General features: G+C 43.1%; 1 protein-coding gene across 2 annotated transcripts; it reads left to right on the top strand.

The window, feature by feature from the left end:
- The first annotated feature begins 1797 nt into the window (after nucleotides 1–1797).
- On the top strand, nucleotides 1798–15946 carry LOC306915597 (uncharacterized protein). 2 transcript variants are annotated; one of them, XM_079493030.1, is made up of 12 exons: nucleotides 1798–1916; nucleotides 3964–4641; nucleotides 5526–5735; nucleotides 6988–7038; nucleotides 7459–7522; nucleotides 7903–7970; nucleotides 8110–8149; nucleotides 8260–8305; nucleotides 9803–9937; nucleotides 10104–10242; nucleotides 10993–11114; nucleotides 13099–15946. In XM_079493030.1, the coding sequence occupies exons 2-12, from the start codon at nucleotides 4492–4494 to the stop codon at nucleotides 14774–14776; spliced, it is 2703 nt and encodes a 900-aa protein (XP_079349156.1). In that variant the 5' UTR covers nucleotides 1798–1916; nucleotides 3964–4491; the 3' UTR covers nucleotides 14777–15946. The 2 variants fall into 2 exon arrangements, with proteins under 2 accessions (XP_079349156.1, XP_079349155.1); XM_079493029.1 differs by having other exon boundaries at nucleotides 8107–8149.
- The last annotated feature ends 1238 nt before the right edge of the window (nucleotides 15947–17184 follow it).

The following is a 17184-nucleotide window of genomic DNA, read 5'->3' as shown; positions in this document are numbered from 1 at the left end:
ATTGGTTCTCAAAGTGGGGTCCGGGGACCCCCAGGAGTCCTTGAGGGAGCTCCAGGGGGTCCCCACTCTCCAGCTATATGGATTATTAGGAACTAATGGGCTCTATGGCAAGTTATGGGTCTGTAACTATGAGAGTGTACAATGCCTTTAAATGGGTGGCCGTAGCCTAATGCTGGGGGTCCAGGAAGTTTAAATGGTTGAGAATCACTGCTAGAGCCATACAAATCAAATGGGGGTCTGCGTGCTAATAAGTGTCAATTTGGGGGTCCTTAACTTGAGAACGACTGCATGCACTGGGTTTGTTTGTGTCTCTGAGCGGTAACCGGAGAAGTCAGGCCTTTTTTCCGAGACATGTTGCCGGAAAGTCGGGACAGTACACCCACCAAAATCATGTAACACAGCTCTGTTTACACCTTTCATTTATTCCTATTTATATGCAATATCTATACTAAGCTAATGTATTTATTATGGCTGCATGTCAAATGATTACAAATATCATATTAATCACAGCTTAAAAATAAATTAATCATGATTAATCAACATTTGAACTATGCCCGAAATATGGCCTGTTTTTCTGTATAGTGTTGTGGGAATGGAAAGATAAAAGGCGGATATACATCTAACATATGTTTTATTCTTTATAACAAATCCAGTATGGCAGGATGGTGTCTCTGTCTCTCACCCCGTTGTCACGCAATGTGATTCAAGGTGCTGCCTATGAAAATTGTGCAGCCTTTTATGGCAATAACCGACTTGTGTTTTTTCCCCATCCAGATAGGGCTATAGTGCAGAGTGGATGGGATTATGGTATGTATTGCGTTAAATGTTTTAATCTAATTAATTTCACAATTTAATTAACTCAGTTATTTTGACAGCCCTACTTTGTATAGTTTCACAAGATAGTTTTACTCCAAGTGTTAATGTAACACATACACCTTTAAGCTAATTTCAGTCAGGACAACTCATGAATGGATGGAATATATATTTATTGAATATAAAATGATGCAGCAGTATCAGTATGCAGCAGAAAGCAAGCAGGATGAGCAGTGCAAACTTCCAGTTTAAATAGCTGGTATGAAGCTGGAATGAGTGTGTGGATTGGATGAGTGAATCATGTGAATATAGTTACATTTATACGATATAGGACGTTTAAACATAATTTGGTAACATTTGAAGCCCTTGTGCCTATTTAATATTATAAACATAAATTACTGTATAATGCATTATAATCTGCTTATAACACTATAATTATATTTATAAAGTTATAAGCATTATGGATATTTAAATTATAAGTATATATTTGTAATGCAACTTAAATTTGATCAGAAATTAAATATATGTTTGTACTAGAGGCTCTATACTCAGGATATTCTTCAATTTCTGCCAGTGTGTACATAACTCACATTTTGATTTTGGTCTACTATTTGCCTGCAATTGACATTCATTGTTTATTCAAATTGACCACAAGGTGGCTCTCTTAACACAATATGCCAATCTTCATATTCCATTCCATTTATTTTGATTTATTTATGTATTTATTTTTATTCATCTGCCATTTTATTTCTGTTGTATCTTTGTATCTGAAGTTGAACTCAGTTCATCTTATTTACAGTTTTTGTACGTTTTTCATCAGCTACAAACTCGGATGCATCTTTGCATCTTCATGTCGCTGGTTTACATTGACAATGAATGGTAGACTGTATCTTTGCATCTGGCATCTGCCCGTGTGAACGCAGCCTGGTGAGGTGACGCGAGGTCTACTCTAAACCGGCGGACGTGACGTCATCTTAAGTGCTCATTTTGTTTGTGTTGTTTAAAACAAACGGCGGTTGGTTCTCCTCGTTGTGTTTTTATAATAATTCACATACAGTCTGTCATAATTAAAACACTTTGCTCGGCACAAGTATCACCAGAAGGTACGTACATGTTGCACATAACATAGCAGCTTCTGTGTTTCTATATTGGATCTCTACGGCGGCTAGTCTGAGGGGGTTGTACTGTAGCCGTTAGCTAAGCTAACGAATAAGTTAAAGCCCGGGGTGTGTGCTGCAAAATGAACAGATCTACAAGCTAACGGCGCGTCGCGTCATCGACGCGCTGTTGCCTTGTAGATCTGTTCTCTTTGGCCAGCGACAAGAAGAAAGCCTAGAATATTCTCTATTCGTACCACCACACAATGGACAATTTAAAAATACGCAATTCAATTACATTATGTTAGTACCGGACGTATAGACATGTATAGATATAGTAGCTCTGGTCCATAGCCCTAATGCTAGTATAGACCAGAGCTTAGATACTAGATACGTAATACTGTAATCGTTACTGTGGTGTTCAGCCCAGACATCTCCTTGTAGAAGCTCAAATGTTTTCTATTAACTATTAAGCTTGAGTGACCCGTTAAGTTTGTGATCCATAACATCAATAGCCTGTAACCAATTAAGTTAGCCTAAGATTTAGACTAAATCTTAGGCTATAACCAAGTATTACATCTTCAATAAGCTTTTGAAATTAACGAAACTAATTAGCAGTGATGCTAATATCCTGCATCCTCACTAAATTGAGAAAGGACTCATGATTCCAGAATATTTTGGTATTTCTTTAAAAATGTATGCCTGTGTTTAGTGCTGTTTACGTGTACAATTAAGGTTTTTGAGTTTGCATAAAATATCTATATAATGCATGTTTGTGACATATCTGTGTTGGCCCTTTGTTAAAAAGATACACTCCTGCACATATTATGACTACTGTCCATATATTTGCACATACCAGTTGAATATACTGTAGTTCCATATTTTGGGGGGGGAGACCTTGCAGGGGTTGACACTAGTGTCTCAGAGGCACTTGCCCGTCGGACAAGAACAGGTCAAGTTCTACTTGTCCAATGATCCATTGCCTGAAAAGTAAACAAAATGAATGTTGGACTTGGATCCAATCGATAACTGCCGATTGGTGGCAGTCACATGGCAAATCTCAATGACTGCAACTGCTACTTGTAAAACGGTAGCATCATTTGTTCTTTCATGAATAACCAATAATATTTAATGAAAAGGGTTGCTTCCCTATTCAAACACACGTGCCCGTTGGGCAACCTGAAAGCAAACGCCACTTGCCCATACATTTTATTTACTTGCCACAGGCAGTCGGGCAACCATTAGTGTCAACCTTGTTTGTCCTGAGGGGGATTCATTTTCAGCTTCACCCAGCTGAGGGCTTCTCATCCCAGATAGGCGCTCTAGTTAGGGTCTTGCTCGGGGACACTTTAAAGGCCCCATTTAGACTGCAGTAACATCCAGTCAAATCTGATCTTTTTGGCACACTGCATTTGCAAGAGACCAGATCGACTCTGTGACAGATCTGAGTTCAGACAGGCAGCCTGAATCAGATCTGTGCCACATCCAGATTAGAGTCTAGACTTATTTAAGCGAATCAGTTTCCAAACACAAACAAGTCACATGCACTCGGACTTTTACAAATGTGACTTTCAGAGGTGGTTTCATATCTGATTCAAATCTAATTTCAGGAGATCCGTCTTAGTCTGAACACAGTAACCTGATCTAAATCAGATTCCATGTGACTTGTTTGTGTTTATACTTATTTAAACAAATCAGATTCCAATCTGGATGTGGCACAGATCTGATTCAGGCTAGATTTGGCTGTCAGTGTAAATGGGACCTTTGACACATAGCAGGGGCCTGGACATGAACCGAGGACCTTCCGTTTCCCAGGTGGCCTCTCTACCCATACCTATGGGCACCTATAGCTGTGAAATGATACTGTGTTGGGACTGGGAGCGCTATATCAGATTGTTGCTCATCTCATCTCATCTTTATCATTCTTCATCCGATCCGGCTATCAATCAATTAAGCAATCAAGCTTAATTTGTATAGCACAATTCAGTGTTAAACGTAAGTAAAAGCAGTGCTAGAAGGATTTGGCTAATATTTATTTAAAAAATGTCCACAGATCCAGCGACCCACATATCTCTCCTGGGCCAGGCAGGCTGTTCCAGAGGCTAGGAGGACCACTATAAGTGAAAGCCTCTGGAACAGTGAGGAGAGACCAGTGCCTGAGGACAAGGGCCCTGCCAGCCCAGTCAGGAGAGACCAGTGCCAGAGGATAAGCGCCCTGCCAGCCCAGTCAGGAGAGACCAGTGCCAGAGGATAAGGGCCCTGCCAGCCCAGTCAGGAGAGACCAGTGCCAGAGGATAAGCGCCCTGCCAGCCCAGTCAGGAGAGACCAGTGCCTGAGGATAAGGGTCCTGACAGCCCAGTCAGGAGAGACCAGTGCCAGAGGATAAGGGCCCTGCCAGCCCAGTCAGGAGAGACCAGTGCCAGTGGATAAGGGCCCTGCCAGCCCAGTCAGGAGAGACCAGTGCCAGAGGATAAGGGCCCTGCCAGCCCAGTCAGGAGAGACCAGTGCCAGAGGATAAGGGCCCTGCCGGCCTGGGTGTGTAAAGTTCCCTGTGCCTGGACCAGTGGACCTAGAGGGCAGCATGCAGGAGCAGGCTCCTGCGGCCAGGGGCCTCTTGGGGGCGCTGTGTGCCGGGGACGGAAAGCAGCTGCAGGAGAAGTCCTTCTACCTGGACAGTGTGAAGGCTCGCTCTGTGACACTACTCGTGGAGGCCATTGCTCTTCTGGGAGGGGTAAGGCGTCACAGCGTACATGGATTGATAGTGTTTCCCCTAGCCAGAAGCTGATAGTGTGTGGGGGGGGGGGCTTTCACGCATGCACACTGTCACTTGTGCAGCGTGCGTGCATGCGTCGGACCCATGCACACGTGTATGCAACATTTCTGTGATGGTTTTTTTCCTTCCTTTTATTGCAGTCTTTTGCGGTTATTTGCCTTTTTTGGCCTATTTGCGGCCGGCTTTGAGGTGGCTGGTTAGGATTGTGTGGTGGCCTGCCACATAATCATGCATATAGGGGAAACACTGATTGATTATGTTTTTATCAATGAAGATGAAAGGTCTTCACTGTATATTTATACATGATGCGTTGCATATGAAAATGGATGGAAGTAGTATGTACGTGATTTGTTGTGTTGGGGAATTAATTCCACTATCAGTCCTTCTGCATACTCTATAGGCAAAATAACTGATACATACAGCTTAGCAACTAATTAGGTATCATCAGCAATGGAGCACAATTGAAGTGGGACAGTTGGCAGCACATCTAAGACCATTTAGGCCTGACGTCGAAAAATAAGTCTTCTGAAAGAATATATATTCAAAGATTTGTGCCGCATTTTCACGATTTTTCAAAAATAGCAGACGTACAAGCTCGTAGTGCTACTCAGTGGCGCGCTATGAGCTTGTAGATCTGCTATTTTTCAATAGCTAGAGTATAACATAATACTTAGTTAAAACACCAAAAGGGGTTCCAGCCCAGAATGGGTTAAATGCACTCAATATATCCTCAATAAATGTCTAGCTTGTTAGTCAACAACCTAACCAAACCTTTGTGCAACTCAACCGGCCACTGAGGTCGACCTGACTGACTCTGAGATGTTTTGTTTTGTCTTCTGCAGAAGGTTGAGAGTTTTCTGCACAAGGACGTGAGCTTTGTTGTGACTGGAAACCTGGAGGAGGGACTGAAGAGGTCGTGTGTGATCAGCAAAGTGGGCTCCAAGGGGACGAGTGAAGATGTCTGTCGCTCCACACAGGGAGAGAACATCCACACCCCTCCTCCCAGCGGTAGCCGCGCCCACACACAGCGACCAGGGACCCCTCGACCTCCGGTACACACTTCAACACTCATTCACTCGACGGTCGTTCTTTGCGCTGGGCATTACAATTGTAATTTATGGATGCAAGTTGGAAATGCATGCCTCACCCAGTTATGTCTGTGTCCCCTTTTTATGCCCATATATGGAGTTCTTTGTCAGGCATGCCCAAATATGGAGTCTATGCAGATGTCGGAACATACCGGTGTACTGTATACCTTATCTCTGTATTGGGATATCCTAGTCTATATTAGTACTATTAGTACTTTTAGCGCTTTTTGGGGGGATAATTTCTTTCGTAATATTATCTTTCTTGCCGTTTAATTCCTACTTACTAGCTCTTTGCTGTGGCATGGATTACAGAGTGACTGCTTCACACTCCTACGGTTAAAAACATTCATTGGCTGCTCCTTAATTCAACCACAGTTTTTCTATAATTAGCCACTGTAGCTACAGCCGTGGGTTAAGTGCCTTGCTCGATGGCACATCAAGGGTATTATTTATAAGTGCAGAGGTTTCTCCTTCACTCGGGACAGTGACAAAGTGCTTCTAGTGCCTCTCTGTTTTAAAATAGCCGAATTTCATTAATTATGACAGTGTGTTCCGGCTCATATACCCTACTTATTATCTCTGTCAGGCCGCAGGACAGATCGGCACCACATTTCTTGAGCAGACTCTGCCAGTAGGCCAAAGAAGTACCTACATTTGTTTTTTAAATTTGTTTCCACATTGGTTTTTATTTTCACTAGGCTGAAACCTTGCCCAAAATAAATATATATTATATATATATCCTATATCATAGATGCCTCAGAGATGACTGACATCATAGACCAGTGGTTCTCGAAGTGGGGTCCGGAGTCGGGGACCCCCAAAGGTCTTTGATTTGGTTCCAGGCGGTTCCCACTAAAATGTGTTAACATACCATCAAAATCTGTTTAACCACTGTAACCCTATATATACATTGCCTATAAATTAAAAAAATCGTAAAAATGTTTCAAAAAATTTGAATATTTTTGATACATTTTAACAAAAATATGATAAATCTGAAAGGTTTGAGAACCACAGATGTGGAGTTCACACAGCAGTCTGGCAGTGATACGGTCTAGTACGTTCCACTGAGTGTAGCTTTGTAGTCTAGCAACTTGATTGCATTCACATGCTGACATTCATTAGGTGAGTCAAACAGCATTGCTTTGGTGTACCGTGCTTTGGTGTACCGTGTACGTTAAGCGTTTCATTAACGACTTCATCTGTGTTACTCTTGCAGCCTTGTGGCAGCCGTGGTAAGGCTCTACTGGAAAAAGCCATTCGCAACAATGTGAGTACTTCCTACTTCAGGTTGATGGGCTATTGTTCAACACGTAGATCAGTGCTTCTCAAAGTGGCGTTGAGAGAATCTCGGCCACTTGGTCACTCCAGCGGTGGTGTTACGATGAAATTGGTGTGCTGCTGAAATATGTGACAATTGTGTAGACCTCACATAACGTCAGTGTCCGAACATAAATCATTGCGGTTTATTAGTAGAGTTCAACTTAGCGGTATTTAGGCCACGCATTTAATTCATAGACCATCATGTAAGTTATGTGAAGACCACAAGATGGTTACATATTTCGTCATGAGTTTTACCGTAACACCGCCATACTGGTATTTGAAATTACAAAGTTTGAGAACCGCTGATGTAGAATAAATTATGTTCTGAGAATCCAGTGGGCCTAGAGTTAATATGTCTGCCTTGCAGGGACAAGTGACCAGTGTTTTGGCCAACGCTCGATCCTGGGGAGTGAAGATCTTGTTTGTGGATGGTATCCTTTTAACTGTCTAGTGTTTTCTGTAGAAGAACATTAACCAATTTATATGCCCCACAATGCGTCACATCGCAATGCATTGTGAGCTGGTACATCAGCTATTTTTATTTTCTATAAGGAAGGATGGATGTCCAAAACGGGGATAAAAAAAAAAGAAAACCATGCCAGGGTGGTTAAGATATCCTAGCATGACTTTCAGTTTGTATGAATTAAGCAGACATCTTTGATTGGATATAATCTGTTACACCTGTGCTTCCAGCAGGTGGCATCTTGTGTATGTGTGCTGAATGTTTCTACTGTGTCTCACACACTTTAGGTACCAATCACAGTGCACTCTGGAACAATGTTATTGCTTTTCTCCTTAATGCATTTTTAAGATGTCCTTTTATACTTGCAACGCTTATCAAGAGACAGCTTCAATACCAAACACAGGGCACCACCAGAGGTACATTGTCTTAAGACATAATAAAGGCACCATTCAGTGTATTGTGTACATATACATGAGCAGCAGTCTTGGTTTCTGACATCCTTTTCTGTCCCAAGCTCATTTATTTGTGACATGAACTCTTTTTTTCATTCAGCAGAAGAATTCCACCAGATGTCTTACTGCCCGTGTTATCAAAGGTTTGTTGATATACATTAGTATTGTTATATATTTATTTCCATGTAATCCTGTAAGTGGTTTGTTACTTTGTTTTATTTATGTTTTCTCATTTGCCAATTCTCTTTTACAGCTGTATCTTTGAGGGGCCCCTTCCTCAAAGTTGAAGATTTGAGCAGGTGGGGTAGCATTTTTCCATTCTGTGTATTTATTTATTTAATTTGGTTCTTTTGCCTCCCACCTATGGAGGAAATTTGAATCCAACTGCAACTCTATCCTTAGAGACCTGTGACTCCACTGTACCCAAGCTATCTCCCAAAAAACAAATCCCTCTAAACTCTCCCTGACCTCACCCTCGTCATGTAAAAAGATCCTGCCCTTCCACTACTGACGGACTACAGTTCAGCCTGTGCAGCAAAAATTGTAAAGTTTAATTCTAACCTCCAAGGTAGGTACTAGACTAGTACGGCTTTTCTGCCACAGCCCTAAAAACATCTGCATCACTGTGAGTCTGCTTCGCTCACCAGCTTTTAATTCTCTGCCAGGACCACCCGACTTAGAAAGCCTAGTAGCTAGCCACTCATGGCGTTAAACAGGAGGAGAACGAGAGTGGCAGGGTTTTCTCCTAGAAGAGCTGCCCGTGGAACTATTGTTTGCTTTAGCTCCAGAATGGACACTTTCCCACAGCTCAAATTCCAAAATGTGAAAGGACAATGGGGACGGCGGTCACCTGCCCCCGTGGCCGTTGTTCCTCTTACCCCCCCAGTGGGCGTTGTGAAGGCTTGTGTTTCAGCCCCAAGATGAATTTTCTTAATTGAACTTGTTCAGGAGTCCCGCCTGGTAATGTGACGACCAGAGGCTTCGGTGGAGGTGCTCCCCCGGAGCTTGGAGCTCAGGCGGGGGGGATAAGATTTCTCTGGCAGCTGGGCTGTGTGCAAGCTCCACTGCCCCACTGACGGCAGGGGATCTCTGTGTGTGTGTGCTAACAACTCCATTCAGTGGCTCTGTCGTTTCAACTCATTAAAGGGATTAGATCCCATATTATATGAAATTGAACCTGTGTGACATCTGAAACAGTGGCACGTTTCGGTTGCATAATAAGGTTTTCACATAATGCCATAGTACGGCCGTCATCCCTTTAACCACCTTAACACCCTATTTTGGGTATCTCAACATAGGAGAAAACGTTCAATGTTATTCAGGAATAATGAAGTCGGTGTGGAGTTAGTAGATTGGCTATTTTCCAGTAGTATAAAATAAATGGGTTATATATTAACCCATTTAGACCTGAGGACGATTCTGCCTTCTAAATCCTGATAGTTTTCTGAAAAACCCATGTTTCTAAGGTTTTTCATTTCAACATATGTTGTTCCAGGAACCCCCCCCAGAAGCAAAGATTTTAGTTAAAACGTGCGCTCTGAAACAATATATATTCAAAGATTTGCGCCACATTTTCACAATTTAAAAAAAATAGCAGACCTACAAGCTCGTGAGCTTGTAGATATGCTATTTTTCAATAGCTATAGTATAACATAATGCTTCAAACACCAAAAGGGGTTCCCGCCCAGAATGGGTTAACAAATAATAGTATATTTCCTCAGCTGAATTCAACAATGTTTAATTTGACCTCGTTCTAAGCTCTGATATTGAAATGTCTCTTCCTGTTGTGTCACTAGGAAATTCAAGCCCGTGCTTCTGCAGTCCATGACTATGCCCATTCTGTATTATGGGGGTCGCTTCAGTCCTTTTGAGCCCCCTCCTCCCCCTCGGCCAGAAGGAAAGACAAAAGAGAGAAGACGAGATAAGCACAGGTTTGTTTGCTGTATAATGTATCATGCATACTGACTTGAGAAATCAGCAGTTAACCTCCCTTCAGCTTGCATTTGTTTGATATTTTCCACACACTGTCAAGAGATTCCTAACAGGAAGATTTGAGATACTTCGGAGCCTCATGTACACCATGTCTTTGTTAAACAGGGATGGAGGGAAAGCCGTGAGAAGCAGCCAAAACAAACCCCAAAGTGCAACTGGTCTTGACCCTTTACCTCGCCAGAGCCGAAAAAAGGACACGGGCTACTGTGAATGCTGCCATCTAGCCTATGACAATCAGGAACAGGTGGGGCTGTTTTTCAAAATAATGATTGGTATTTTGTGTTTTAGATGATTTTAGATGGCTTGTTGGGAACAAATAACTAAGTTGACTGGATGTAGCTATGTCAGAAGTCACATCCATTAAACGCACCTATTTATATGACATTCCGTTGCTATTTATCACATAACTTTGCCGAATACTCTAATGCAACACATTATTTACATGAAGGTATGCATAGAATAAACAAAGGGAGCGCTTCCATGCAATGAAATATGTTTTAATACAGTAATTTTGTGTCCACAAAAACTTGGATCAAGGATCAAATAGTAACACTTAATTTCTAAGGTGGAACTATTCTGTGTAATCTTTTGTTTTTGTGGCATAGATCTTGAAGACACTAGTCGTCTCTGACAGGGTCTGTGTGTCCAGAGCTAATTTCACAAACCGCTGGACCGATCAGTGCCAAAAGTTCCTCCACTCATTTCTTTTTCCAAGTTATGTCTACACAATTTGACATTTTAATTTTAGAATAAAAGAAAAAATGTCCTGCGCTGAAGCCTGTACGCATGAATTAAAGTTCTCAGTCGCCACAACTGATTTCAGTCATTTGGATTCCAATCCATAGAAGCCAGCATGTCTTGGAAGCATGTTGTGCAACGAAAATAGCTGATCTACAAGCTCTCGATGCATCTGAGGGGGGGCGTGTCCCGGTGGAAAAGTGAAACATAAAGTTACATATTGTGTGATTTCATGTGTTTTTGTTGTCCCTCGCAGCACTTGCAATCGTCTGAGCACCGTGCTTTTGTCCTGGATGCTTCTAACTACCTGGAAGTGAACCAACTGGTGGCTGACATGCATCCAGGTTTCTCTCTCGATCCTCCACAGCAAGCAACCCGGTGGGTTTTACCACTTTCAAGATTTGTCAAAAATATTCAAAAATGGCAGATGGACAAGCTTCGTGCCATGCTGCAAGCTTGTATATCTGCTATTTTTGGATAGCCTTGGAAACCCAGACGTTTTTATTTCCAGGGAGAAAAAAAAAGTCTGGGACCGAGTCCACTTGGCATAGAGTAGCGCAAACGTCGATCACTGATCGCTGATTTCTGATCGTCTGCACCTTTGTTAAATTAACGCACACACGTACACACACACAATCCTCTGTCACTCTAATTAATTAGTCTCATGTCACGCAGCTGCGTCTAGATTCTCCCAGCTGCCTATAGAGACACACAGGGACTACAAATTTCACGCCCCCAAATGAGACAGCGGCCCCACTTCTGGTCCGTTAGAACGGTGTACTGCAGGCCAGCCCATAGAAGTCCATTGAAATTCAACTGTAGTTAGCCTACTTTTAAAATAATACCAAATGAACTGAAGACTATATTTATTTGAATAAAAATATGTTTCCAAATGTATGAAGTGTCTTTGTCAACATATATTGTTTTCTCAATAGAGGATCTATTTCACATTTAATTTACCACTTGAATGAGTTACGTCACTGCCTTTACAAGACGCCAACTTTGAAGGGTGGAATTCTCAATAATACATCCCGAATCCCGATCCCGACTTTGTTCATTCATGTCTATATTTTGAACATGTCACGGGCTTACTAATATGTTCTACCTACCTCGGAGCTCCGACTGTGTGTTTTACCGTTGTCAACTAGTTGTATAAAATTAACTTGGCTGAATAGTTGGGAAAATAGCCCAGCTAAATGGAGGAGTGACATATCCTGACATTTTCAACTACCTAGTGAATTCCCCAGATGAGTATTAATAATTAGTCTTGCAAGGATAATTTCCCACAAATACATAGCATATAAAACGAAATACAACAAATATATCTGGGTATTGAAAACCTCAAGGGATGCGACCGTGCGACCACTTTGACTTGAGATTTACAATGCTAGCACTTTTCACAAACTATATTATAGTACATTGTGGGTTGTATATTGAGATGGCAGGTATGTGACATTGAAAAGGACAAATCAAATATATGGGACACTTTATTGGAACACAAAATAAATCGCTACAGCCTCAGTAATGAACCAGTGAAATTAGGGTATTTTATGATGCCTCTCATAGGGATTGCATTGGCAGCTGCAGTACACCGTTGAAACGGACCAGAAGTGGGGCCGCTGTCTCATTTGGGGGCGTGACATTTGTAGTCCCTGTGTGTCTCTATGCCATAGAAAGCATAGGTGGACCCCAGAAAAATTCACAAAAAATTCTAAAAGGACACCGATGCTTTACAGATTTGAATGGGTTAACTCTTAGAATGAAACCAAATGTACCAATAAGGGTACATTTGGTTCAATTTGTTCACTATGAGTTACAAATTGGTGTTAAGGATGCAGGTATTGATAAATAAAATCTTAATTTTTAATTAGGATGAGCCTCCATCCAACCCATGGCTTCTTGAGCTAGCTGGGGGAATTGTGGGCATTTTAAACGTTTTAAGCTGCACTTGTGCGTGCGTTGTCTAGTCTACTTCTCATTGTTTGTCCAGTTACATGTTGTGTATTGCACTGACATTTACCAGTGCCTCTGTTTATGTTGCTAAGGGTGCAGTTATAATTGTAGAATCTATCAAACTTGTATTTATAGCTTATATGCTAATAAAAACAAAAGAAAATCGATATTTATTCATTATTGATTTTGAATATTGAAGTAGCCGTGCAATAAGCAGGATAATATACAATGAACTGGTCAGATAAATGACCCGGGCCTCTAATGCAGAGCTCCTGCCTTTACCCTGAAAATAAAAACATCGCTTTACATTGTACTATAATTCATACATCGGTAGATGGGTGACTGGTTTGTTGATTTTTATATTGTTGATTAAGAAAAAAATAATGAATGTTTGTTGTTGATCTTGCAGGCTGCCAACAACTCCTCCACCCATTCAATTGCCCAGTCCAGCTGAGCTGGAGTTTCTCACAGATGTGGAGGCGGAGCATGCTCTCCAGGCCCTGCTGATCCAGGCTCAAGCGCCAAGCCCTCATACGAAGCCTCTGTCCTCTAGCCCGCCTGGCCCACTTCCAGTACTTCCAGACGCTGACAGCCAGCCTTCCCACCCCAGTCCCACTGTCCATCCACTGGGCAGCCAGCCTTCCCACCCCAGTCCCACCATCCCTCCACTGGGCAGCCAGCCTTCCCACCCCAGTCCCACGGTCCCTCCACTGGGCAGCCAGCCTTCCCACCCCAGTCCCACCGTCCCTCCACTGGGCAGCCAGCCCTCCCACCCCAGTCCCACAGCCCCTCCACTGGGCAGCCAGCCTTCCCACCCCAGTGCCACCCTGCCTGACGGGGTGGGCCTGGGGTGTCCTCGGTCCCCAGACACGGACGCAAATAGCGAGCCCTTTCACTCCAGCCCCGCCACACCTCGACTGGACAGCCAGTCCGATGGCCCCTGCTCGGCTGTCCTGCGGTCCGATCCCCCTCTTCTAACTCCCTACTCAGACTCCCCTGACCCTTACCTCCTGCCACCGGTGCTCAGCCCCCAAGTCCCATACGACCTTCTGGAGCCCCACAGCCCCTACTCACAGACCCCCATTCTCAGTCCCCAGGTCCAACTACGACCCCATAGTCCATATCTACCCGAGGATTTTGATATGGAAATCTGTCCTCAAACGACAGGGAACGGAGAGGGTCAGTCTATGTGGTTCAACAGGTTCATGAACCCCAGCAACAGTGATGAGCTTCCTGGTCAAACTGTACGTAGATCACGGTCCCTCCCTCGGCTGTCAACGACTGTACTAAATGGCGGAAAGCGTTGCTGTTCGGCCAGTCCCGAGCGCAAGCCGAGGAAAAGGAGGAGGGTTTCTTCGACTAGTTCCCAGAGGTTGGGATCAATCTTTTGCCCCGTTACCTACAACAACAAACCAGAAGACAATGTAATGCCAGTAGTTGAGGCTGACTTACTAATAGACATGCCAGCAAACCACACCTCAGTCTGTAGCGCTGCATACAGCACCGTGGAACATCTTTATTTTAACACAGATCTACAGAACTTTGAACTCTGTGCAGACAAGGTCCATACAGGTCAACTGGCTCTTGCCACGTCCCTTGTTCCTAGTTTACAGAATTTCCCTTCGTGGTTGGGGAACATTTCAGGTCTCCGTAGCACGTCGGTTAAACCAACCCGCACGGAGACACCTACCCGCGTTGGGAATCTAACCGCTCAGATGCCTGATCTCGTTCTTTACTCTCACTGCTCTGGTGTGTCCAGTGAAGAATCTCACCTTTCCAACTCATCGACCTTGGCCCCGGAGATGGCTGCCCTCTCCCCGTCGTCCTCCGACTCGGACTGGGACTGCGAGCTTCTGGCTCGGCTCGACCCCAACGTTACAAAAACCTCCCGGCCCACCAGTGGAAGTCGTGTTCTGGACCAGGAGCTTCTACACAGGCCCTGCACCGGGCTGAACAGCAACTATGAGTCCCGCCTGCACTCGGCACTCCAGTCGCCACCGACCCCGCCGCCCTCGTTCTGCGGGGAGGAAACGGTCCCGTCTGCGTTTTCCAGAACTGTGATCCAGATTGTTGAGGTTCAGCATTGAATGTGGCGTTTTCAGGTTTTACATGATAAACTAAAAGACTTGACTTTTATGAATGAATTTTCTTAGTGGTTCTCGGGTTTGTAACTGCGTGCTTACCTCATGAAATATCAGATAATATGAATAAGTATATAAGTGTAAATGCCTTATAGTTATTATCCATATAAAAAAATATGAGCCTATATTGGAGGTTTGCGGATGAAATAATGGCTTATACCACCACTTTTCGAAATGTATTTTTATACTTTGTTTTGAAGAGCTGCTTTTATTTTTAATCTAAAGCATGTTTTAAAGATTATTAACTATTTCCCTGCCCCTGGCCCGAATTCCCCCCACTGACGTACATGGGACGCCAGTCCATATTTTGTATGTTGTGACTGTTGCTGACTCAAGGCTTTCTGCAGCTATGTCCGGAAACACGCATCGGTATTGAGAATTTAATGAGGCCATGCTGAAAGGGACATTACTCAATTAGCTTAAGTGCTGCTGTGTGTCTGGACCGGAGCCCACTCATGCCTCTGTCGACCGTCAAACAGGACTTAATGTGCCGAGGGGGAGTGTAGCGGCCACGCCTGTCGCGAGCTACAAGCTGTCTAATTAATGTCAAAAGGTCTCTTACTCTCTTTGTCTTTTTTGAAGGTGGTCCAACAGTACTGCTGTTTTGGAAAGGCACCTGCTGCGTGTGTGTGCGCGACTGTGCGTAGCGTGCACGCAGTGCCTTTCTCACCACGGTGCACTGCAGCTGCACCCATGCAGCCGTTCCATATGACCATCGGTTGTTTCTGTCAGATCTTTGATAATAATAATAATGGCTTATGAATTTGATCAGTCACAGAAACACTTTTACTCTGAATCATCCTACAATATTTACAGTATATTGCCACCTACCTGACTCCCAAGATTCTCATTACAAAGAGTACTAGTATCTGCTACTTCATCTAAGATTATTAGAATACCGGTATATACAGTAATCCCATGTCAGACCTATCTACATCAGAGTGGTTTATGTTCTTTGGATGTGTTTTACTAGTAAACCATACCCCGACCATCACGTGCAAAGTAAAAGGCAACACTTGTTTAACTTATACAAAAAGAAAATGGGCAGCTCTTTGTGCAATGATGTGCAAATTTCATTTTAAAATTTTAAATAAATGTTTTTAAATAACTTTAAAATGTTCATTATTGTGAGATTGCCTCTTGGGGGGAAAAAAGCTGTTGCTGAAGGCAGGCTGTGTGAACCAGTAAGTCTACATGGCATGACCGTCTTCAGCGACTTATTTTAGTCGGCATGGCAGGATTTTTCAATGTGTGGTTAGACAGATTGAGTGTCGATTTATCTCAGAATGTTCAAATAGACCCGTCGCACTCAGGACTGTACAGTGTGTTATGTGTCTCATAATGCTGACGGTGTGCTTATGGTCTGGAGAGGAGAAGAAGGCAGCACGGGGAGGGGAGGAGGCGTCGGAACATTCAAGGACATTCAAGCGGTTGGGTCGATGTGTCTTTGAGCTCACCACTCCTCTGGCTGGCCTGCCTAGCATCCCGCTGACGAGCACAATATTTGATACCCAAGTCCCAAAAAAGTTTTTTTTCTTCTCAATTCAACCTTTAAACTGCTTTGTCCTTTTCACATCTAGCATCTCTCTTCCATCATAGTCGAGGCAGGCAGAGGCGGAACCATCTCTTGCATCCGTGAAGGAGAGAAGTTGTGGGGCAGTGATAACATTATCACAAGGTCCGTAATGGTTTTTAGCTTGGACAAGCTGTTTTACAGTACCGTGCCTCGGTTGAAGTGACAATCACTTCACACTGTCACAACATTTTTGCTACTTTGTGCATAATCGTATGAATAATTTATGTTCACTCAGATGCCACAGTTGGATGTTCTAATATATTAATTATATATATATATCTAAAATATAATATTTTGTATTGGGCTAGTGGAGGACAGCAAAGAAAAGCCTGGTTGCAGAAACATTTAAACATCTGAATAAAAACGCATGTTTTACTAGAAATTCCTTGTTGGGGTGTAATATTGCCCTCCTTTACACTAGTTATCAACGTGATCTCTATCCAGATATCCAGATTTAATCCACATTAATGTCTGGTTGTTAGATAATGCATTTACATCGTATGATGGTGTCGTGCAGCGAAAGTAGCCATGTAAATTATTTCACTATTCTTTTTAGGCCTACAGTGATGGCAAGTGTTTTAGTCCAAGATGTATGGCACATAATCTGATAATTAATTATACACCAATCAGACTGTTCAGACAAATGGAAACACCTGTGTTGGACCCCAACATGGCAGGTGTAGGACTGTTTGAAACTCATGAATAAGGTATTTAATTTGGTTTGTGAGTGAGTGGAAGCCAAGGCATTACTTCCATAATTAGGCTAGACTAATAGCTA

This window comes from Electrona antarctica (genome assembly GCF_951216825.1).
Source record: "Electrona antarctica genome assembly, chromosome: 22".
NCBI classification, from domain to species: domain Eukaryota; kingdom Metazoa; phylum Chordata; class Actinopteri; order Myctophiformes; family Myctophidae; genus Electrona; species Electrona antarctica.
The sequence above is the reverse complement of the archived record's forward strand: the minus strand, read 5'-3'. Positions and strand labels throughout refer to the sequence as shown.

Coding starts and splice junctions, on each gene's coding strand:
- LOC306915597 (XM_079493029.1), top strand. CDS start 4,492: ATGCAGGAGCAGGCTCCTGCGGCCAGGGGCCTCTTGGGGGCGCTGTGT. Junction 5,736..6,987: donor CAGGGACCCCTCGACCTCCG/GTACACACTTCA, acceptor TTACTCTTGCAG/CCTTGTGGCAGCCGTGGTAA. Junction 7,523..7,902: donor GAAGATCTTGTTTGTGGATG/GTATCCTTTTAA, acceptor TGCATTTTTAAG/ATGTCCTTTTATACTTGCAA.